Raw genomic sequence first — 23,882 nt, 5'->3', positions numbered from 1 at the left:
ATTAGAGCCCGGTTCGAGTAAGGGATCGACTTCTTGTGTCAAAAGTCTTCCAGATAGCGTGTCCCGTTGAAGTGTCCATGACAAGTTTTGAATGAATATGTGTCGTCTCTTTCACTTGTTTGAGTGATAAAATGAATTCCCTCGTGATGACCTATTAAATTCCTCCGGCTGAATTATTAGACAAAAAATTTCATGATTTTTTTTAATGGAACAACTTCTTAATATAACATTCGGAATCAAAACACCATTCATTCATATAATAAAAACATTAATGTTCTACACAATGTTTCTTGAACCCTAAAGGAAATCAACAGAGGAAGAAGATTTTTATTTCAATGAACATATAATACAAGGAAATGGTATATATATAGTAATGGCTTAGCTAGTAACATCATGCATGCTTTATTTTCTCAACATAAATATAACATAACATGCAACATTCTACATCACACACATGCAATTCTAGTCTTAGCAACAAGGCACAGAGGATGTTTCTTGTGTTGAACAAGTCCTGGAAGACCATCAAGATCTATATCTTCCCTCTTTACTCCTTCAGGCATTTCCCAATCAAACAAATAGAGAAGATTAGCAAGTAAAAGATCCACCGTAGCAACCGCCATGTTTAACCCGGGGCAAACTCTTCGCCCCGAACCAAACGGAATCAGCTCGAAATCTTGTCCTTTGAAATCTATATCACTTCCTATAAATCTCTCTGGATAAAACTCTTCTGGATTCTTCCATGCTTCTGGATCTCTATGAATCGCCCAAGCGTTCACGAACACTAATGTCTTGTTCGGAATTGTGTACCCTTCGATTTCGCACTCTTTCATGGTTTCTCTAGGTAAAAGAATAGGCAAAGATGGGTACAATCTCATTGTTTCTTTTATAACTGCTTTCAGATATGGAAGCTTTTGAACATCTTCTTCCTCTATAAAACCCTTCCCTCCAAATACTTTTCGAATCTCTTCTTGTACTTTCTTCATCACTCTTGGATCCTTCATTAGCGCTGTCATCGCCCAAACTACCGCGGACGCAATTGTGTCCGTCCCCGCCAACAACATATTCTGCAATATTAAAAAACAATATGGTTTATTAGTATATATCTAGCGCAAATGGTTGGTGCGAACGACGTGTGAGAGTGAAGAAAAATAAAATTATCAACCATGATCAAGGGTTTGATGTGTTCAGAACTGAGATCCATTGAGCAGTAAGGATCATTCTTCAAATCAATCAAAGCGTCAATTACATCCTCTTCATGTGGATGCAACTTCTTCCTTTCAGGATCAAGATGCTCATCAACAATACTCTGAAAAAATCCATCCAAAGACTTGAACGTTTGCTCAAGACGACCCATCATTCCAGTAAACTTATCAACAATCCCTCCAAGAAAAGGTAAATAATCCGTGTAAAAGAACGAAATCGTCATTTCCTGAGCTTCTTTAAGCAAATCATGAAACATGCTTCGCTCAGTTCCTTCGTCTTCAAACCTCCTCCCGAACGCTGTCCTACAAACGATCGCGCTTGTAAGACAAGTAAGAAGATCATGCAGGTTGACAGGTTTGTTAGAATCAGCATATTGTTTTGATATCTTCTTCACCATTTGAGTCACCTCATATTTTCGAACCGAAGAATACATTGTGACTCTTTTGACACTAAGAAATTGGATGAAGGAAAGTTTTTTGGTGTGTCTCCAATATTCTCTATACGGTGCAAACACTTGGTCTAATCCATTATAAGAGAATTTCATATGGCTGATTAAAGAGGGTCGGTTACAAAACTCGATGTCGTGTGTTTTCATTACTTGTTTCGCCATTTTAGCCGATGAAACAACAAGTGTTGGTCTTGAACCAAGTTTAAGGAAGATTAAAGATCCATATTTCTTTGAGAGTTCATGGAAGTTTACACCAAGAGATGAGCTATCAAGCTGGTGTAAGTTTCCAATGAAAGGAAGGCCTTTAGGACCTGGTGGAAGTGTTGGTTTTTCAGATGTTGTTTTGTGTTTTTTGAACAAGAAGAAGAATAGGAAGAGAGCAAAAGAGAGAATAACAAAGGGTGACATGTTTTATGCTATTATAATCTCATTGAAATGTGTGTATATATATATATGAAATACTTGTGAGATTATAAAATGAAAAGAGTGTTTTCATTAATATTCATTAATATTCATTATATTATAACCAAGTTAAAAGATTTTTTTTATCAAATAACGATAAGATTTGCGATGTGTTGGACGGTTAAAAAATAACTTGATATTCCGACAAATTGTAAGAACTGAGTGAGGGAGTATAGTTTGTGCTTGTTATGGTTTCATTTTCACGGATGACTCTTGTAAAGCTAAAATGAATTTGGAAGATATCGTCACTCTTGAATCATATGAATCGGTTTGGGGGTTGTTTTGAAGTCACATGTTATGTTTGATTATCTTGAACCTATGTGGCGTTATTTGTATCTATGCATTCGGTGGAGAAAATAATTGTTAGGTTATGGAAACGAGGAAAACATTCAAGTTGCAATGATTTCAAGGGAGATGTTAGATTATTAAAGAGTAGTAGGCTAATAGCATCAATCTTGTTCACATAATTTCCAAACATGTATTTACATGAGCAAAATGTTAAACATGTCTCGAATGTTTTTGAGATATTCTAGCTTAATTTTATATGATAATCTTTTTGAAAAATTTATTTTGTCGTGATTTATTTAAAAAAAATTTAATTCAAAAAGATTTAATTTGTTAAATTATAATTTCTTATGTCGAATCAGGTTGTTCGACAGAATAAAGATGTGTTGAATAACCTAATGTGTCGAGTTGTATTAGTGTGTCGAAGTGTCGAAGCATGTTGTTTCAAACAAGATTTTGACTTAGGCCTATTTTTCTTGTAGTGTTAACTATTTTGGGCTTTTATAGTTTTGAATTTTGACTTAGAACGTAAGCTAAACTAAATCTATAAATAGAGGGAGTAACCCCCATCTTAAAATATTAACTCATAACATTATATTTATAGAATTTTGCAGTTGCAAAATGAATAAAGAAGTTTTCTACAGATTATGGAAGGAGAGAAAACTCTGTAGAAAATATTCTTCTTCTTCTCCAACGTTATTTTCTTTCTTTCTCAATTGGTCTTTTCTTTTTATTGTCATTGCGTGGTTGATAACAATTTTGTTCATCAATATTGATAGAAATTCTCTATATGTTGTGGTGGATTTTCAACATATGATATCTAGAGTCTGGTTTGAGTGATTCATGGGAAGAAAATCACAATGGCAATGAATCATCCAAACAAGCATTTTCCAGCGAATCTTCCGATTCCCAAGAACAATAATTACGAGAATTGGTGCAAGCAGATGAAGGTTGTGTTCTATTATCAAGATGTTTGGGATCTTGTGAAGGAAAGAGTAACAACGCTTGCAGAAAACGCGACGAATCAAGAAAGGACTGCACATAAAGAATTGAAAAAGAAAGATTATAAAGTTCTCTTTATAATCCATCAATGTGTTGATCCAGATAACTTTGAAAATGTTATTGATGTAGAGTCATCGAAAGAAGCATGGGAAATTCTGGAGAAGTCGTTTGGAGGCGCGGAGAAGGTGAAAAAGGTGAGGTTACAAACTCATAAAATGACGCATGAATTGCTTCAGATGAAAGACAATGAAAGCATAATTGATTTCTTCACTAAGGTTATGAAATTGGAGAATCAAATCAAGGTATGTGGAGAAATGTTGACATCAAGACCTGTTGTTGGAAATATCTTGAGATCGTTGGCTCTAAAGTTTGACCACATGCTAGTAGCCATAGAAGAGTCGAAAGATTTTTCAAAACTGATGAAGGAAAGGCTTCAAGGGATGCTTGAATCATGAACAAAGAATGGATGAAATAGCTGCAGGAAAGTCGAAGAGTGATGTGGCTTTACATGCGCAATCAACAAAAGAAAGGAAAGGAAAAGGAAGTTGGAATGACAACAAAGGCAGAGGAGGCTACAAGAATTCGACCGATCGAAATCAACAAGAAGAAAACTGGTCGAATCAGGGAAAATCCTGGAACCAAGGCAACCAAAGAGGTGGTGTTGCAGGTAGAGGAAAAGGTGGTGGTCGAAAGCCATGCAAGAGTTACATTCAGTGTTACAATTGTCAAAAGCATGGTCAGTATTCTATTGATTGTCCAGAAAAGCAGAAGAATCAAGAAACTGATGCAAAGCTGGCGAAACATGAAGAAGAAGAGATGTTGCTGATGGTTACAACGAGAGATGAAGAGAGATTCAAGGACCAGTGGTACTTGGACCCAGGATGCTCATCATACGTGTCTGGAAGGAAAGATTGGCCTGTCAACATAAAACCCTCAATGAAGAATATGGTGAAATTTGTAAATGACAATACTTTGGCAGCTGAAGGTGTTGGTGATGTTCTGATTATGAGGAAAGATGACAAGAGGTCAGTAATTTCAAATGTGTTGTACATACTGGGCATTATGAGCAATTTGCTCAGCATAGGATGGTTAGTTGAAAAGAACTACAAGGTGTCGATCGAAGACAAGATGATGAGAATTCTCGACTCAAAAGGAAGGTTGATCTTGAAGGCTCCAATGTCTCATAATAGAACCTTCAAGATTGAGCTTTATATGATGGAGCATAAGTGCCTTGCAACAACAACCAACAAAGATGAATGGATATGGTATTATAGACTTGACCATATCAATTTCAAAGACATTAGAGATTTGAAGAGAAGAAATATGGTTTCAGGATTACCAGAAATCGACATTCCAAACAAAATGTGTGAAGAATTTGTGCAGGCGAAGCAACACAAGAACAACTTCAGTAAGGATGCATGAAGCAGGTCGAAGGAAATTCTTAAAGTCATATACTCTGATGTATCTGGTCCTATCCAGGTGGATTCGATTGGAGGTAACATATACTTTGTTATATTCATAGATGATTTCAGTAGAAAACTATGGGCTTACCTGATCAAGAAGAAAAGTGAAGTGATCGAGGTATTTTCCAAGTTTAAATCTATGGTAGAAAGATAAAGTGGTCGAAAGTTCAAGATTTTGAGGACTGATGGTGGTGGAGAATATGTGTCGAAAGACTTCGGCGCATTATGTGGTGAAAGAAGGGATTATGCATGAGGTGGTGCCACGCTACACTCCATAGCAGAATGGAGTCGCAAAAAGGAAGAATAGAACCATCATTAATATGGTGAGAAGTATGTTAAAAGGAAATCATTTACCCAAAGAATTATGGGGAGAAGCTATGTTGACTGCAACAAATATCCTGAACAGATGCCCGATGAAGAAGCTAGAAGGAATTACGCCAGAAGAATGTTGGTCTGGTGTCAAGCCTAGCTTGAGTCTTCTAAAGATGTTTGGATCTATATCACATAGACATGTGCTAGACCAGTTGAGAAGAAAACTTGATGACAAGTCGAGTCAGATGATGCTGATAGGATATCATTCGACTAGAGGATACAATTTGTTCAACATAGTGAACAAGCAAGTGGTGATCAGCAGGGACATGATCATAGACGAGTTTAAATAATGGGATTGGACTGAGAATGTTAAGAAAGATTCAGTGAGAATATTATGTGATGAATCGGCTAGTGAATTCAAAAGAGTAGTTCAACAAGAAGTCAGAGGTGAAGCAGGCCCAAGCAAACCTCAAAGAATAAGACACATGCCTGCAAGGTTGCAAGAATGTGTGATTACATTAGATCATGTGGTCAATGAAGAAGGTGAGCAGGTACACTATGCTTTCTATGCAAATGTCAAACCATTCAATGTAGTTGAGGCATTGAAAGATTCAAAGTGTGTGAAAGCAATGGACGAAGAACCAAAGTCAATCAAAGTCAACAACACTTGGTCACTTGTCGAATTTCCCCAAGACAAGAAGGCAATCAATCTGAAGTGGATATACAAGGTGAAGTTGAATCCCAAAGGAGAAGTGACTCAACACAAGGCGAGACTTGTGGCGAAAGGATTTCTTCAGAAAGAAGAAATCAACTTCGATGAAGTTTTTGCACCTGTTTCTAGGATTGAAACAATCGGGTTGGTTATTGGTCTAGCAAACATGAACAACTAGAAGATGTGTCAGATGGATGTGAAATGTGCATTCTTGAATGACCCCTTAGAAGAATAAGTTTATGTTGCACAACCAGTTGGGTTTATGAAACAAGGCGAAGAAAGAAAGGTGTACAAGCTGCATAAAGCCCTATACGGACTTAAACAAGCTCCAAGAGCTTGGAACAAGAAGATAGATGGATTTCTAAGGGAGAAGAAATTTGTGAAGTGCACAAATGAACATGGAGTATATGTAAGAAGAAGCAAGAGTGAATCGCTTATACTACGTCTCTATGTCGATGACTTGTTGATAACAAGTAACTGCAAGAAGGAGATCGAAGACTTCAAAGGTGATCTTAACAAGGAATTCGAAATGTTAGATCTGGTGACATTTCATATTTCCTTGGAATCAGATTCTACAAGAGTGGTAGAGGTTTGATGATGTATCAAAGATGGTATGCAAGCGAAATACTCAAGAGATTTGAGATGCAAGATTGCAATTCAACTTCAACTCCAGCTGAACCCAGATTACAACTGTTGAAATATTCATATGAAGATGATGTCGACCTAACCCAATATAGAAGACTTATTGGGTCACTTAGATACCTTTGTCACACAAGGCCTGACTTAGCATACATTATAGGTATGGTGAGTAGATTCGTTCAGAAGCCAAAGGTATCACATCTAGCAGCGGCAAAGAGGATACTGAGGTATCTAAAAGGAACTCTCGACTATGGAATTTTGTTTCCTGCAACTGATGAAGGAAAATAATGCAAACTAGTGGAATACACCGACTCAAGTTGGTGTAGTGATGGTGAGGATCGAAAATCCACACCTGGTTATGTGTTTATGCTAGGTTGTGCACTAGTTTCTTGGAGTTTGAGAAAGGAGCCAATAGTGGCATTATCTTCATGCGGAGCATAATACATAGTTTCTTCCCTTTGTGCATGTCAAACAATGTGGATGGTGAATCTGGTCGAAGAGATAACATCAAAGAGTCATGAAGCAATTACCATGAAGATCAATAGCATGCCAACTATCAATCTAGCGAAGAATCCGATAGCAAATGGTTGAAGCAAGCGCATTGAGATGAGGTTCCATTACCTTCGAGAGTAGGTAGCAGATGGGAAGATGAATTTGGATCACTGCAGAACTGAGAATCAGATTGCAGACATCATAATGAAGGGAGTGCAAGTCGAAGTGTTCAAAAGACTAAGAGCTATGATGAATATAGATAGCTTAGACACAATGAATCAGGTGGTGTGTTGAATTGTAATTCTTTGTGTCGAAGCAGGTTACTCTACAGAACAAGGATGTGTCGAATAACCTAGTGTGTCGAGTTGTATTAGTGTGTCGAAGTGTTGAAGCATGTTGCTTCATACATGATTTCAACTTAGGCCTATTTTTTTGTAGTGTTAACTATTTTGGGCTTTTATAGTTTTTGGCTTTGACTTAGGGAGTAAGCTAACCTAAATCTATAAATAGAGGAAGTAACCCCTATTCTAAAATATTAACTCATAATATTGTATTCACATGATTTTTCAATTGCAAAGTGAATAAAGAAGTTTTTCACAGATTGTGGGCAGAGAGAAAACTCTGCAGAAAATGTTCTTCTTCTTCTCCAACGTTCTTTTCTTTCTTTCTCAATCGGTATTTTCTTTTCATTGTCATTGCGTGGTTGATAACAATCTTGTTCATCAAGATTGATAGAAATTCTCCATAGGCTATGGTGGATTTCCAACATAATTCAGAAAGATTTATTTTAGAGAGATCTATTTCTCTCAAGATTCTACTGATGTGTTTTGAAAAGATTTTGGTTGAAAAAAATATAATTAACAGAATTTGCTTGAAAATATTTAATTGTATTTATTTTGATTAAAAGATTTAAATTTCTAAAGAATGATTTGGTCTACTTTTGTGCTTATTCTATTGGACTTTTTGGTTGGATCGTTATCTCTTAATAAAGAGATCATTCACCTTGTGATGGGTAGACCTTAGAAAGAATAACTACATTGTTTGAGAGTTTATAAATTTGAGTATTGTATTTTGTTTTTCTAGTGTAAAACTCTATCATTGCTATTATTTTTTATTTATGAGAGATATAGATTTTGGTATGTAATTGTGAAATTTGTCACGCCCTAATTATTGGTTCTTACAAACACTCGAGAAAGTGTTTAAGTGAAAGTGAGGGGGTCTCAGATTCAGGGCGAACTTAAGTTGAAATTCACGGGTAACATTAAGAAAATAACAACTATGAGAGTTCAAATGAGACTGACATGTACAATTGACTACTTATAATTAGTGAATTTCCTTTCCTTTAGGCTCTAGTCCTCCAGACTTAGGCGACAATTACACTAAACCGAGTTATCAATTCCTTGTGTCTTTTATTTTTTTATATGTTTAATTGTTCATTGCATAATTCATATCATCTTCTCTCGCACATGATTTTAACATTGTATGTGACATATTATTATCGATAAAATAAGATTTTAATTAACATCAGAGTAGACACCCTATTCTGGTTGGGTGTGTTTTAGGGTGTCTACTATTTTCTATTTAAAATGGATAATGTCAAAGAAGGAGAATTTGTTAACCATCCATAAATTCTTGATGATACTAATTATGAATATTTGAAGACTTACATGGTTGCCTTTCTTAAGCCGATAGATAGAAAAACTTGGAAACTTATCATCAATAGATGGTTCCCCCATACAATCATAGTTGATGGCGCAGTCTGTGATAAATTTGGTCTTTTAAATCTACTTTCTAGGGATTATGTCTGGAGACACTTTTAATGTTAGATTGTTTGTTCAATTAATCAAAAATAATTTGAACCTTGTGTGTAAATTGAATTATATTCATTGATGTATTATTTGTTTAAGCAATTTCATCTTTCTCAGTTGTTGTAATTTTGATAATATGATCAAACTATGAAATCCCATCATACATATCTTTTATAAAACTTCGTTGTCACGTTTACGCTTTTCGAAGAATATGATTTTCTAAGAAAATTATTTTGAGAATGGTTTTAGAGGAAGTGTCTATTTAACCCACCCATTTCTAGACCATTAAACACCTATATTCTCCCCCAATATTTATCCTTAAAGTTGATGATATGGGCCAAAAATATTCGAAAGATGTGTTCAATTGAACTCTCACATTCAAAGGTGGAATCTATATGTTTTGAAGTGATCACATGTGTGTTTGCTTGATATCAGTTGATTTCATGAATTTGAGTTCTACGAAGTCATATAAGAATATTTAGTTAACTAGAGAATATAAAGGTATTTGCATGAGTACATGTGCTTTATTCATATAATCATCATGTTAGAGATATATAATTGACTTTATTTACCCAGAATTGTGCTAACAAAATGTCCAGGTCTATGTGCAGGAAATGACAACCTAGCCATATATGACTTGAAGACTTTAGATATTACAAGTCTATTTGGAAAATCTACATACCATGAAGCTTAAAACATTTAAAGCTAATACGAAAAAGAGGAGAAACTTTTAATAAAGAGAAAAGAAACATATCATTACAAACCCCTACTTCCAATGTCATTGTAAAGAAAGATGAATATAGTTCATATGAAGATTTATTCAAAAGAAGAAGAAATTGGTGTGTTTGTTGATCTCTTCAACAAGTATATGAAAAGAAACAAAAAATATGTTTGAAGTGTGCTAAAACCCCTTAAGTATATTGGAAAAAAATAGGTAACAATTGTTATATACTATTCATCAGCCTTAGGATGGTTTATATATAGTGAATATACAATTATTACAATTGATTTTCTCCTTAATGGAGAATAAAGAAAAATAAAGGTAGTATTAAAGGCAACAATAAAACCGGAAATAATATATTTTCCAACACCCCCCTCAAGTTGGTGCATAGATATCTATCATGCCCAACTTGTCTATCAAATACTCAAAAGTAGGTCTTGCCAAACTTTTGGTCAGGATATCCATAGTTTCCTAACTTGAAGTCACGAAGGGCAGACATATGATTCCCACATCTAACTTCTCCTTTATGAAGTTTCGATCAATCTCAATATGCTTGGTTTTTTCATATTGAAATAGATTATGAGCTATGCTAATAGCAACTTTACTATCAGAGTACAATTTCAATGGAAGCTCAATTTTCATATTAAGTTCTTCTAGGACTCTAAGGATCCACAATCCTTCACAAATACCTTGAAACATAGCTCTAAACTTGGCCTATACACTACTCATTGTTACAACTTCTTGTTTCTTGCTCCTCCATGTCACAAGATTACCCCAAACAAAGGTACAATATCCAGAGGTTGATCTTCTATCTGTGACTGAACTTGCCCAATCGGCATCGGTGAAGATAGACACATTTCTTTCACTAGTCTTCTTAAAAAATAATTCTTTTCCAGGATTTCCCTTCAAATATCTCAGTATCCTATAGGCTTCCTCAATATGTTCCTCAAAAGGAGAATGCATAAACTGACTCACTACACTAACTGAGAAAGCAATATCCGGTCGGGTGTGTGACAAATAAATTACTTTCCTAACCAATCTATGATATCTCCAAGTATCAACATAAATATTACCTTTCCCCGAAGTTTAGCATTAGGATCCATAGGGGTATCAGCAGGACGACATCCACTCATTCATGTTTCTTTCAACAAGTCTAAAATGTATTTCTGCTATGAAACCAAAATACCATTGTTTGACCGAGCAAACTCCATACCTAAAAAATATCTCATGAATCCCAGGTCCTTGATTTCAAAGTCTACTGCTAATTTCTCTTTTACTCTTGTCATTTCCACTATATCGTCTCCAGTAAGGACAATATCATCAACATAAACAATCAGGACAACAACTTTCCCATCATGGGAGAACTTTATGAACAAGGTATGGTCAACCTGTCCTTGGATGTACCCTTGTTTCTTCATGGACTGAGTGAATTTTTCAAACCAAGCTCTAGGGGACTGCTTTATTCCATACAAAGACTTATTTAGTTTGTACATATTTGATCCAAATTTGTTTTCAAAGCCAGGAGGAATGTCCATATATACTTCTTCTTCTAGATCACCATTAAGAATTGCATTCTTAACATCTAACTGATGCAAAGGCCAATTCATGTTAGCAGCAAGAGACAAAAGAATTCTGACAGTGTTCAATTTTACAACAGAAGCAAATGTCTTTGAGTAATCTATACCATAAGTCTGAGTAAAGCCTTTAGCCATCAAGCGAGCTATGTACCTTTCAACTGTATTCTTGCCATCTGGTAGTGACGTAACACTCCAAGTTTTGTCCTTTTAAGACCTTTCATTTCTTCAAGTACAACTTCCCTCCACTTTGTAATTTCTAGAGCAACATGTACACTTTTTTGGAATTTTTACACTAGACAATTTTGAAGTGAAGGCAGACATAGATGAAGACAAATTTGAATATCATGATCATCTATATCATGATACAAAATACAAATCTCAGAAACAGAGATAAACTTGCCTTTCCTTTTGTTAAGAAGTTGATCTTTCCCCGGTTTAGATTCCTGGAAGTGTTGAGATGTGGACTGGTCCTTTCCTTTATGGTGTTTTTTCACAAAAACCTTTCCGTTCCAAGTCATGTTTCCTAATTCAATTTTTTGTTGTTGAAGTGATTCATTACTTTGTTGCATTTCAATTAGATCATCATTGTCATCGTTTTTAGGATTCTCATTGTTTTCTACAAGAGAAAATGTAGGCTTGGATTCACAAGGTTCCTTACTCATAATAGGAGTAGGATCAGATAAAGAATCATGGCCATTTTCTGTTGGTGCAGGTGTAAAAATCTCATAACTTTGTGATACTGGCAAAGATAAGTTATTTAAAAAAAACTCATGTCCTAAATTTGAAACGAGTCTTCGTTTATCTCCCCCATTGAAGATGGGTGTCATCAAAAAAGGTTTATTTTCAAAGAATGTAACATCCATAGTGACAAACATTTTCTTATTTTTTGGATCAAAACATTTATATCCTTTTTGGGTTGGGGAGTATCCAACAAAGACACATTTTATAGCATGTGGCTCAAGTTTTCCAACATTTTTATGTTCATGAACAAAAGTTGTGCAACCAAAGATTTTTAATGTAAAATCAGTTAAAACATGAGTACTAGGAAAATATTCTTTGAAGACATTAATAGGAGTTTGAAAATTGAGAATTTTAGAGGGCATTCTGTTAATTAAATACGCAACTGTTAAAACAGCTTCGCCCTATAAATAATTTAGTACTTTATTTGAAAAAAGTAGAGCTCTAGTAACCTCTAGTAAATGTCTATTTTTTTTTCGGCCACTCCATTTTGTTAAGGAGTATTAGGACATGAACATTGATGTACAATCCCATTTTTTAGAAAAAAATTCATCCAGGATAGTGTTAAAATATTCTTTTCTATTATCACTTCTAAAGACTTAGATATTTGTTTGAAATTGGTGTTGCACGATTTTTAAAAAAAATCTTTACAGCCTGACAAACATCTGATTTCCCCTTTAACAAGTACGGCCAACATTCTCTTGTATGGTCATCTATAAATGTGATAAACCATTTTTTTAGAGAGAGTGTACTTGTACGGTTAGGGCCCTAAACATCACTGTGAATAATAGAAAAAGGTTTTGATGGTTTATAAGGCTTGATCCGCTGTCACGCGCGAATCAAAACCGAGTTATTTTGAAAACGTAATATAGCGACAATGACTCGAATCGTCTCTCAAGGATTCTTGATTATTACTAACCAAAGGTAAATCGATTTATGGGGGGGGGGGGGGATTGGATTCAGGATCAATTAAGGAAAAAAACGATTATTAAATAAGTGATTATTGAAATAAGCTGTTATGAAATAGGTGATTATAAAACAAACGGATTCACTGTGTCAGGTTCAACTTATCATCGATTGCTACAACTACGACTTCTATCCTATTTGAACACAATATCATTCAACAAGCGTGATCAACACTGTAAGGTATATATTCTTATTGCCGGATTAAGCATACGGTTATAGATATCGCAAATTTAACGGTCAAGCAGAGTTGAATTGCGATCAAAAGTCAAGAACATATATCATTCAAATTTAACCAACAATATTACATGGAAATCAGATTAAGCAAACAACAATCATATAATATTATTGAAAGGAATAGAATTCTAATTGCAATTATAACAATCTCAAAGTAGTGAACCTGAATACAGCAAATCCGTTCGGATATATTAGTTCTCCATTACGGTTCTTTCAAGCGTCAGAAAAATAATTCGTGAATGGTAAAAAAAAAATCAATCCTTTTTTCGGCTGCTAGGTATTAGGGGGAAACCAAGGCAATCTGTTTACAACCCAACTGGGTCAAATAGATAACCCAGGCCCAAAACTAACGACCCAAAATTAAAACAAAACTAATGCTGCAGCTTCGAACGAAATTCTGGAAAATAAGCACTCCAAATTTGACTTCAACTCCAATACAAAAGTTGTAACTCTTTCTCTTAGCTTTCCGGTGATTATTAGAACGCGTCAATCGGATTCCCGGAGCTCCAATTATGATCATTTTAGTGCAGATTGTTAAAGCTGAAAATTAAATACAAAAATCAAATAACAATAAAAATAAACTAAAATATAAAAACATTATAAAACATAAAAGTAAGGAAAGGAAATCAAAGAAATGCTTAAGAACAAACATAGGAGAATGTGCATTAAAACGCACTGATCAAGGTTGTATTGAAAACTGGGAATGATGATGCTTTGCAAATTCACATGCTTCACATTTAAACGAAGAAAATTTCTTATTGTGAAATATCTTAGGTAACAAGTGTTTTAAGTAATGAAAACTAGGATGACCTAATCTTAAATGCCATACCATAATGTTTTCATCTTTATTATTCAAAACAGAAAAAGACTCAAAGCATGAACTTATTGTTTTTTAAGGTAGTTGTGATGCAGATCCAATGTCAAGGTAGTAGAGTCCTCCACTCTCCTTAGCACTGCCAATCATCTCCCCTGAGTTCAAATCCTGAAAGACACAATGAGATTGGAAAAAATTAGTTTGACAATTTGTATCTTGGGCTAATTTACTGACGAACATTAAATTACAAGATAAATTTGGAACATGAAGGATATTTTTAAGAGTTAACATTGGAGACAACACAACTGACCATTTACCTACAATGGATGAAAAAGAGCCATCTACGATTTTTATTTTTTGATTATCTGCACATGGATTATATGAAGAGAACAAAGTAGATTCATATGGCATGTGATTGGAGGCACCTGAATCTACTATCCAAGTATGACTGGGACTGACACTACGAAATGCAGAATTACCTTTTGTTGCTATGGAGCAAGAAGGGGTTGGAGACTCGAGGAATTTGTACGGTCTATCTAGTTGCTCCGTAGTGAATGGAAACTGAGACGAAGAGGGTTGTTGCCCTTGATCAGAATTACTAGCCTGAAATGCACGACCACTTTTCTTCTTCCAGTTAGGAGGTTTTCCTTTGAGCTTCCAACAAGTTTCACGTCATTTGCGTTTGCAGTGATCACACCAAGGAACTTTGTCTGACCTTCTTCCCTCGTCAAGGTTCCTAGTAGCCAGAGCTGAACCTTCAGATTCAGAGCTTCGTGGTGTCTTCCCCATCATAATTCCTTGTCGTGCCTCTTCCCTTCTTATTTTTGCAAAAGTTTCATGAAGAGTTGGCAATGGTACTTTTCCTAAAACTCTACCTCTTACCTCATCAAGGTCTTTATTGAGCCCAACAAGAAACATAAATACACTATCATTTTCTCGCCTCTTGAGAAACAAAAAATTATCTTGTGTACACCTCAAATTGTCATCATAACAGAGATCTAACTCTTGCCACAGTGTCAACAACTCATTGTAATAAGCAGTTACACTCTTGTCACATTTTTTCGCATGTCATAACTTTGATTTTAAACCAAAAATTTAAGAGGAGTTTTGAATATCAGAGTATGTTTCCTTAACTGTTTCCCACACATCCTCCGTGGAAGGTAAAAACATGTAAGGCTTACCTATTCCAGTTTCCATCGAGCTTACTATCCATGCAATAATCGAGGATTTTTCCTACTTCCATTGTTTGTAACGAAGGTCTTCTGTTGTCGGTTCAGCTAATGCTCCTGTTAAGAAACCAAGTTTCCCTTTGTTATCCAATACCAACCGAGCGGTTTGAGCCCATTCATTATAGCTATTCCCATTCATTTTAGGGATATTGACCATGAGGGAGTACGAGGAACCCTCTTGTTCATTACCGACTATGTTGGAATAACTGTCACAAAAAACAATGTTGTTCATGTTTCCATTGTTATCGTCATTACTGCCATTGTTTATGACCACCGACAGTTCCTCTCGTATGCTGTTTCCGCAGCCACCGCCGTTTCCGCGGCCGGCGCTCGACTCAGGTTGTAGTTGTTCGCCATGGTTGGGTCTGGTGTAGGCCTATGATGGGGAAGGCCACCTGTTATTGTTATTCTCCATATGAGGCTAAACGGGTATGTGAATCGGGTCGGGTAAGAAAGCGGGTCGAATAAAAATAGGTTGAGGAAAGCTTTATGGTAATCCCTAACCCAACAAAAATAGGTTGAAGAAAGCTTTATGGTAACCCCTCACCCAACAAAAATAGGTTGAGGAAAGCTTTACGGTAACCCCTAACCTAGTGCTCTTGATACCATATTGGAAAAAATAGGTAAAAGTTGTTATATATTATTCGTCAGTCTTAAGCTAGTTTATATAGTGAAGATACAATGATTGCAATTGTTTTTCTCCTTATGGAGAATAAAGAAAAATAAATGTAGTACTAAAGGAAATAATAAAACCGGAAATAATATATTTTCTAACAATATTAAACTGTTTATCCAAACTTTTCGAAGCATAAGTTCAAGTGAAGAAGTAGATAATATTTGTTTGGTGGCAATACACAAGCAAAAAGACTTCAGAATGAATATCTATTTCACTTCACTGACATCTAACTAAGGAGTGTTTGAGAATTTCAATCAAGGCAAGTGTATCTAGTTGGAAGGTCGTTAATAAGAGAAAAGGAAGGTGTATCTAATCATAATTTTGATTGTTTTATACTTTTTCTATATAAATTTTGTTGTTTACTAAGGTTACTTGTGCAAAACGTTACTCCTAGATCATCACAATTGATATGGTCGTTTCTCTCTCCTTAGTTTTCTTGTAGTATGCCTGGTGTATCTTAATGATTAGTATGTTTAATATGTTGTTCATTTGTGATATATTATATGTTATATGTTGTAATTTGATTGCGTAATGTGCATAGCATATCTCATGCATCATAAGCATGACATTAAATATTTTCATCTACATAAAAAAAATTCACTTGCCATTCAAAAAAAATTTCATAAGCATTAATTTTTTAGTTGCATTAAAATCAATTTTAGCATCTAACTTTTTGGTTGATGATTAAAATCATATGCAACCCTGATTCGAATGAAAAATTATTGGAATGATATGCCTTTCCTTTCTATTGATTTCCCAATGATATATACAGTGTAAGTTTCTATATCTGTTTTCTATACAATCATGAATATTCTATAAATAGATATGTCTACTACAATATTCTAATAACAATAATATTCTAATAATAACAATAATATTCTAATACACCACCCTAATCAAAACGTGAGGCTAACTGATGTTGAGACTATCACGAAAATCATCAAAGAGTTGCAACAAAAGTCCTTTGGTGAAGATGTCAGTGATTTGGTAACGTTAAGGGACATGTAAGACTCATACTTGGTTGCGAGAAACATTTTTCACGCATAAAATGTATATCCATCTCCATGTGTTTGCTTAGATGTTATTGAATTAGGTTTCCAGATATATATATATATATATATATATATATATATATATATATATATATATATATATATATATATATATATATATATATATATATATATATATATATATATATATATATATATATATATATATATATAAAGCATTGACATTGTCACAATAGACCAAAGTGGCTATTATGACTGGGCAATGTAGTTCCAATAGTAAGTTTCTAATCTAACAAGATTCAGATACTACATTAGCGACTCTGTGATACTCGACTTCTGCACTTGTCATTTCTTCCATGATTATCATAGAACGAGCTTTGTATAAGGGTGGAAGAGAGTCTCCATGATGGATTTGTGAACCCACTACGACATATGCATATGCTAGGCCAGAGATGATTTGAAGATCGAGACTTTTATTATACATGAGAGCACCGACATTAGAGAGCTAATCAAACAGGGATTTGAGATGTTTACAATAGGTGGAGGCATCAGGAAATTTCTTCATATGAACATTAGAAAATTCAATGTGAAAAATGTTGAATTTTTGTTCCACGCATTTTCCGGGGTTGATTCACGCTTAATGATCATGTGAAAAAGGTCATAAGAAATTGTTCCATAAATCCATTGAAGGAAAATAACATCAAGATGTGCCCAAAGAGTAGGGTCGATGTCTTTGAGATTATGAGATGATGTGATTTTGGTTGGGATGATATGATCATTAACTTGATGAATAAGAGCATGAATTGGAAGAGTTAAAACCAAATGTTATATTGGCCTTTTTAAATACTTCGGGGAATTTTGATAAAATAGGTGATGTTAGAGACAGTGAATGAAAGATAAATGGGAGGATTGGTATTCTACGTGATTATAAAAGGTGAGGCCAAGTCAAAGCTTTTTGTAGGGGAGGAGGGAGATGAATGTTCGATTGTCATGATGAGAGAAAGGAAATAGTTTCACGGTGAGGGAAAAGAAAGGAGAGAATTTCACGGATGAGAGAAGAGGAAGAAGAAATTGTGTTGGACGGTTGTGTGAGAAGGGACAACACGGGTTTGGTAGAGAGGCAAACAGGAGGAACTGGTTGTATTAGGTTAGGGTTTTAGGACCAATTCCACGTGCTTACTAATACCATATTAGAATGATAGACCTCGCCTTTCTATTGATTTCCCAATGATATATATACAACGTAAGTTTTTATATATGTTTGATGTACAATCATGACTATTTTATAAATAGAGATATCTATTATAATATTCTAATAACAATAATATTCAAATAATAACCGAAGCTACGCGAAATATACGTGAGCGCATCGCACGCTCAAAGATACAACAAAGTCACTATCAAACTTTATTTATTCTCGAAGGAAAGGGAAAACATCGATAAAACCTAGGGGAAGAGAAAAAGGGTAAGGAAGTCAGTTATGCAAGGGAACATATTAGCATCCCTCACATCCGTTGTACTCAATGGGAACCGTTTTGATTGTTCTTTGCAAGAATGGGTGTTACTATATAAAGATTACTCACTGAAGGGGAAAAACAGTTTTAATGATTAGGGTGCTCGCCAAGGATTGGGGCTCTCGTGCCTACATACCCTTATAGTGCAATAAGGAAATCAGAGCTCCGTAGTTCGTGGAACTAAGATATATGTGTTAGTTATTTTTAATGAACAATATTAACGTTCACGTTCTACCGTCAACTTACTTGTATGCTCGAGCATAAGAGAGTTAAGCGTTTGTTTGTTTACGATATAATGAATGTGCATGTATTACACTCTAGCAGTTAAACATTACTTGTATTCTCACACATTGAGGCTTAAGCTTTGTTCATGGTAGAATGAAAGCAACACATCCTTTCTGAAAAGGTTTTAAAAGAAAATGATGCCCAAAGGAAAAAACTGAGTTTGATGAGGTGAGTTTGCTTTTATTCTGAAAAGAAAGTCATGATTTGAATCATACTAAAGTCTATGAATGGAGGTGAATACGATGACCAACTGGGTCATTCGTCCCATACCCAAATATATTCAGAATAAGGATAACAATTCCCCATTCTCACCCCTTCTCCATTGCTTAAGGCCTGTGGCATACAATTCTAATCATATTGTTAATTGTTTTTGAGTTTATTCATAAAATGGTTTTAGTTTTACTGAAATAAAGAAAAGAAGGGGGAAGAGAAACCCTGGAAGGTAAGTCTGATCTTCAGTCTGCATCCCACATATGCGTAGAAAGACTTGTCACTTATTCGATTTAAATTACACTAAATTCTATGAATAGAGGTGAATACGATGAAGAAATGGGTCATTCGTCCCATACCCAAAGATATTCATAATGAGGATAAGAATGCTCCACTCTCACCCCTTCTCTATTACTTAAGGCTCATGTCATGCAATTTGCATCATAACTGACGAGTGATGAAGTTGAACCTTTGTTGTGCTTGAACTGCAGTCCAGTCTATCTTGTACTGACTTGAAGTTTTGAACTCTTGATCTTGAATCTTGAGGTCTTGAGCTCCTGAGATCCAGTATAACTTGAGCACAAGGGACTTTCCCTATCAAGTGATTAAGGGTCTTTTGATCACTTGAGAAAGCTTGGGTAATTAAGCACCATGCAAAGGATTTGGTTGATCAAAGTAAACTTTGATCAACACAACCAATGTGAATGGAAGATAGTTGAATTATGTACATAACACCTAAAGGATTAACCATTCAATCAAATAATATTTACAAGCCCTAAACTAGGGGAACATGCACATCAAGATTCTAAGCCCTTGGGGTACTAAAGTCAATTTGCATAAATTGTACAATTAGGAATAGTTTCTAAAAAATAAAAATTTAGTTAAAAACTAATCAAGCCTAATTATCTAATATTATCACCATTATTCCTAAATTGTTTCTAAATTAATCATCTAATAAACCTAATCATTCCTAAATTGTTTCTAATTATAACCTAATCATCTCTAAATTTTCTAATTAGCCTAATAATCTAATTAACCTAGTTATCCTATGGTAGAAAGATCTAACAAAATATTAACCAAAGAATTAACTGTTATATATAAAAGATTGAACAAAAATCAGAAAACAGAAAATGAGAAATTAATCAAGAAAACAATTAAAATCGATTACTCAAAATAAATTAATTCAATAAGTTAGTTAAAGGAAGAATATAAGGTGTGCATATCCAGGCAAGGGAGTGTGAAATAAGCCCAAACACCCAAGGCACAAATTGAACCAACCGAGTCCAACACATTCTTCACTCAGTCCCGCAAACTCAGCAACGCAGAAGAACACTTACGTTTTCACCATTTCCTCTTCAAATCTCGCATTCATAATGAAAAACGATAGAAGGAAAACGACTCCAACACGTTCAATTGCATCAATCATTCATCTTCCACACAGATTCATATTCGTGCGCATGGAATTGAAAAGAAAATAGAATCAAAAATCGATGAGAACTCACCGAATCAGAACAAGTATCGAATTCTTTTTCCTCTGTTTTATTTCGAATTCATTTCTCTTCTTTTTCCTTTGTTTGATTTTGAATTTCTACTGAGTTGCAACGAATCATTGCGAAGTTGAGTGAATTGTTAAGAATTGTTGTGAAGAGAGATTGAAAGTGAAGAATCGTGATTCCTGTTGCGTTCTGATTATTTTTGCTCTATGATTTTGATGCATCATCAGGCCTCTACTACTATTGTAAAATTATATGCCAAGTAAGTATGAAATATTGCCCAGGTCAGGCATTTCAAACTCCTTGCTTAGATCACCTTTAAATTCTTTGATCTCCTTTTTGCAACTTCTTGTTATCAACAAGTCATTAACATAAAGACATAGTATAAGCAATTCACTCATGCTTTTTCTAACATATACTTCATGCTCAGTTGTGCACTTCACAAATTTATTCTTCCTTAGAAAACTATAAGCTCTTAGAGCTTGCTTGAGTTTATATAGAGATTTATGCAGTCTATACCCCTTACTTTCTTGGCCTTGCTTCACAAACTCAATTGGTTATGCTACATAAACCTCTTCGTCTAAGGGGGTCCATTTTGGAATGAACATTTCAAGTCCATCTGACACATATACCAGTTGTTAATGTTTGTAAGGATAAAGACCAACTTGATTGTTTTAATCTTAGAAACTGGCGCAAATACTTTAGCAAAGTCAATTCCTTCTCTCTGAAGAAATCCTTTAGCTACTAGTCTTCCTTTGTGTCTGGTTAATTCTCCTTTTGGATTTAGGTTTACTATGTAAGTCCACTTCACATCAATTTCCTTCTCACCTTGTATAAATTTGAAAAGTGACCATGCTTTATTCACTTTTATGGACTTCAGTTCCTCCATCATGGCTTGCATCCACTTTGAGTCCTTTAATGCCTCAATTATATTGATAGGCTTAGTATCTGCATATAAAGCATAATGGAAAAGTTCACCTTCATCATCAACCACATCATCTGATGTGATCACACATTGCTGCAACCTTGCAGGTATGTTTCTTATTCTTTGAGACTTGTTTCCGCATGCTTGACCTTTGACTTCTTCTTGTTGAATTTCTATGTCAGCTTCACTAGATGGTTCATCATATTAGATTCTCACTGAATCCTTTTTGACGTTTTTATTCCAGTCCCATTCCTTAAGCTTGTCTATGATCACATACCTACGGATCATAACTTGCTTATTCATTGGGTTGAATAGTTTGCATCCGCCTGTTGAGTGATATCATATCAGGATCATCTGACTTAAATTGCTATCAAGTTTTCTTCCTAACTGATTAGGCACGTGTCTATGTGCTATAAATCCAAACACCTTCAGATGACTTAAGCTAGGCTTGAAACCATACTAACACTCTTCTGGTGTGATTCATTCTAGCTTCTTAGTCGAACATCTATTTATAATGTATGTTGTAGTCGACATTATCTCCCCCACAACTCATTAGGTAAGTGCTTGCCTCTTAGAATACTCCTCACCATGTTCATGATGGTCAGATTCTTCCTCTCTGCAGTTCCATTTTGTTGTGGAGTGTAGGGTGACATCACCTCATTCACAATCACTTCTTTCTCACATAATGCATCGAAATCTTTCGACACATATTCTCCACCATCATCAATCCTTAGAGTTTTGAGATTTAGACCACTTTGTATCTCTACCATAGACTTAAACTTTGTGAACACTTCAAGCACATCACTTTTCTTCTTGATTAGGTATGTCTACAACTTTTGACTGAAACCACCTATGAATGTGATAAAGTATCTGTTACATCCAATCAAATCTACCTGGATATGACCACATACATCTGAATATATGACTTCAAGAATTGCCTTCGACTTGCTTCTTGCATCTTTGCTGAAGCTACTCTTGTGTTGCTTTGCTTGAACACATTCTTCACACACTTCATTTGAAATGTCGATTTCTGGTAATCCTGAAACCATGTTTCTTATTTTCAGATTTCTGATGTCTTTAAAATTGAGATGGCCAAGTTTGTAGTGCCATAACCATTCATTTCTGCTAGTTGCAGTTGCCAGACACATGTGCTCAATCATATTGAGTTCAATCTTGAAGGTTCTATTATAAGACATATGTGTTTTTAATATTAACCTACCACCTGAGTCGAGAACTCTCGTCATCTTATCTTTGATCAACACTTTGTAATTCTTCTCGATCAGTTGCCATATGATGAGCAAATTTATTTTCATGTCTAGTATGCACAATATATTGGAAATTACTGACCTTTTTCCATCTTTCCTCATGATCATAACATCACCAATACCTTCAGTAGCCAGGGTATTGTCATTTGTGAATTTCACCTTGTTCTTCATTGATGGACTCATGTTGACAAACCAATCTTTCCTTCAAGTCATGTGTAATGAGTAGCCCGAGTCCAAGTACCATTGGTCCTTGAATCTTTCTTTATATTTCATTGTGGCCCCCAATAACATATCTTCTTCTTCGTGTTTTGCAAGCCTTACATCACTTTCTTAATTTTCTTTCTTTCCTCCTCGACATTGACTTGCATAATGGTCATACTTTTGACAGTTGTAACACTGAATATGGCTCTTATCGGGCTTTCTTCCATCGCCTCTTCCTCTACCCGTAGCACCACCTCTGCAATTTCTTTGGTTTGAAGATTATCTCTGATTTGATGAATTACCTTCTTGTTGGTTTCCTCTACCAGTCGAATTGTTATAACTTTCTCTACCTTTATTACCATTCCATCTTCCTTTGTCTTTCTTTTCTTTTGTTAAATGTGCCCGCAGGGTTACATTACTCTTTGTCATGCTTGTAGATCTTTCATCCATTCTTTATTCATGACATTCGAGTGCCCCTTGAAGCTCTTCTTTTGTCATGCTTGCCAAATCCTTCTATTTTTCTATGGCTACTACCACATGACCGAATTTTGGAGTCAGTGAACTCAAGATCTTTTTAACTATTGATCTCGATGTCAACACTTCTCCATAAATTTTGATTTGATTCACCAGTCTTGTTACCCTTGTGAAGAAATCAGTGATGCTTTCACTTTCTTCCATCTGAAGCAATTCATACGTTCTTTTGTGAGTTTGTAACCTCACCTCTTTCACCTTCTCAGCACCTCCAAACGATTTCTCCAGGATGTCCCATGCTTCCTTTGCTAAGTCTACATCACCAAATTTCTCAAAGTTGTATGAATCAACATATTGATTGATTATAAAGAGAGCTTTATAATTTTTCTTCGAATCTTTGTGTACAACCTTTTGTTCATCCATAGCATTCTCTCCAATTGGTGTTACTCAATTCTTCACATGATCCCAAAGATCTTGATAACAGAAAACAACATTTATCTGTTTACACCAATTTTAATAATTCTTATCACTCAAGATTGGAAGATTTGTTGGAAAATGCTCGTTCGGATGAGAAGTCATTGTGTTATGCCTCCCAAGAATCGTAGGCGGTGTTGTTGATATCAGATGTTTGAATTAACCTCAATCTTGGAGATAATCTAAATCAATTTTGATTTAACGAGAATCAATCTCTCTAATTGACTGTTCCTCTCGTTACTCACTCGTC

At 35.1% G+C, this 23,882-nt stretch overlaps 1 protein-coding gene across 1 annotated transcript; it reads right to left on the bottom strand.

Annotated features, from left to right (window-relative positions):
• Positions 1 to 303: 303 nt before the first annotated feature.
• Positions 304 to 2,112, bottom strand: LOC127118485 (cytochrome P450 83B1). Its single transcript, XM_051048696.1, has 2 exons — positions 1,163 to 2,112; positions 304 to 1,064 (listed from the first exon to the last, which is right to left on the bottom strand). Exons 1-2 carry the CDS (start codon positions 2,057 to 2,059, stop codon positions 447 to 449), a joined length of 1,515 nt encoding a protein of 504 aa, XP_050904653.1. The 5' UTR covers positions 2,060 to 2,112; the 3' UTR covers positions 304 to 446.
• Positions 2,113 to 23,882: the final 21,770 nt, after the last annotated feature.

Source organism: Lathyrus oleraceus, chromosome 2 (assembly GCF_024323335.1).
Source record: "Lathyrus oleraceus cultivar Zhongwan6 chromosome 2, CAAS_Psat_ZW6_1.0, whole genome shotgun sequence".
Taxonomy (NCBI): Eukaryota; Viridiplantae; Streptophyta; class Magnoliopsida; order Fabales; family Fabaceae; genus Lathyrus; species Lathyrus oleraceus.
This window is presented reverse-complemented; position numbering and strand designations above follow the sequence as displayed.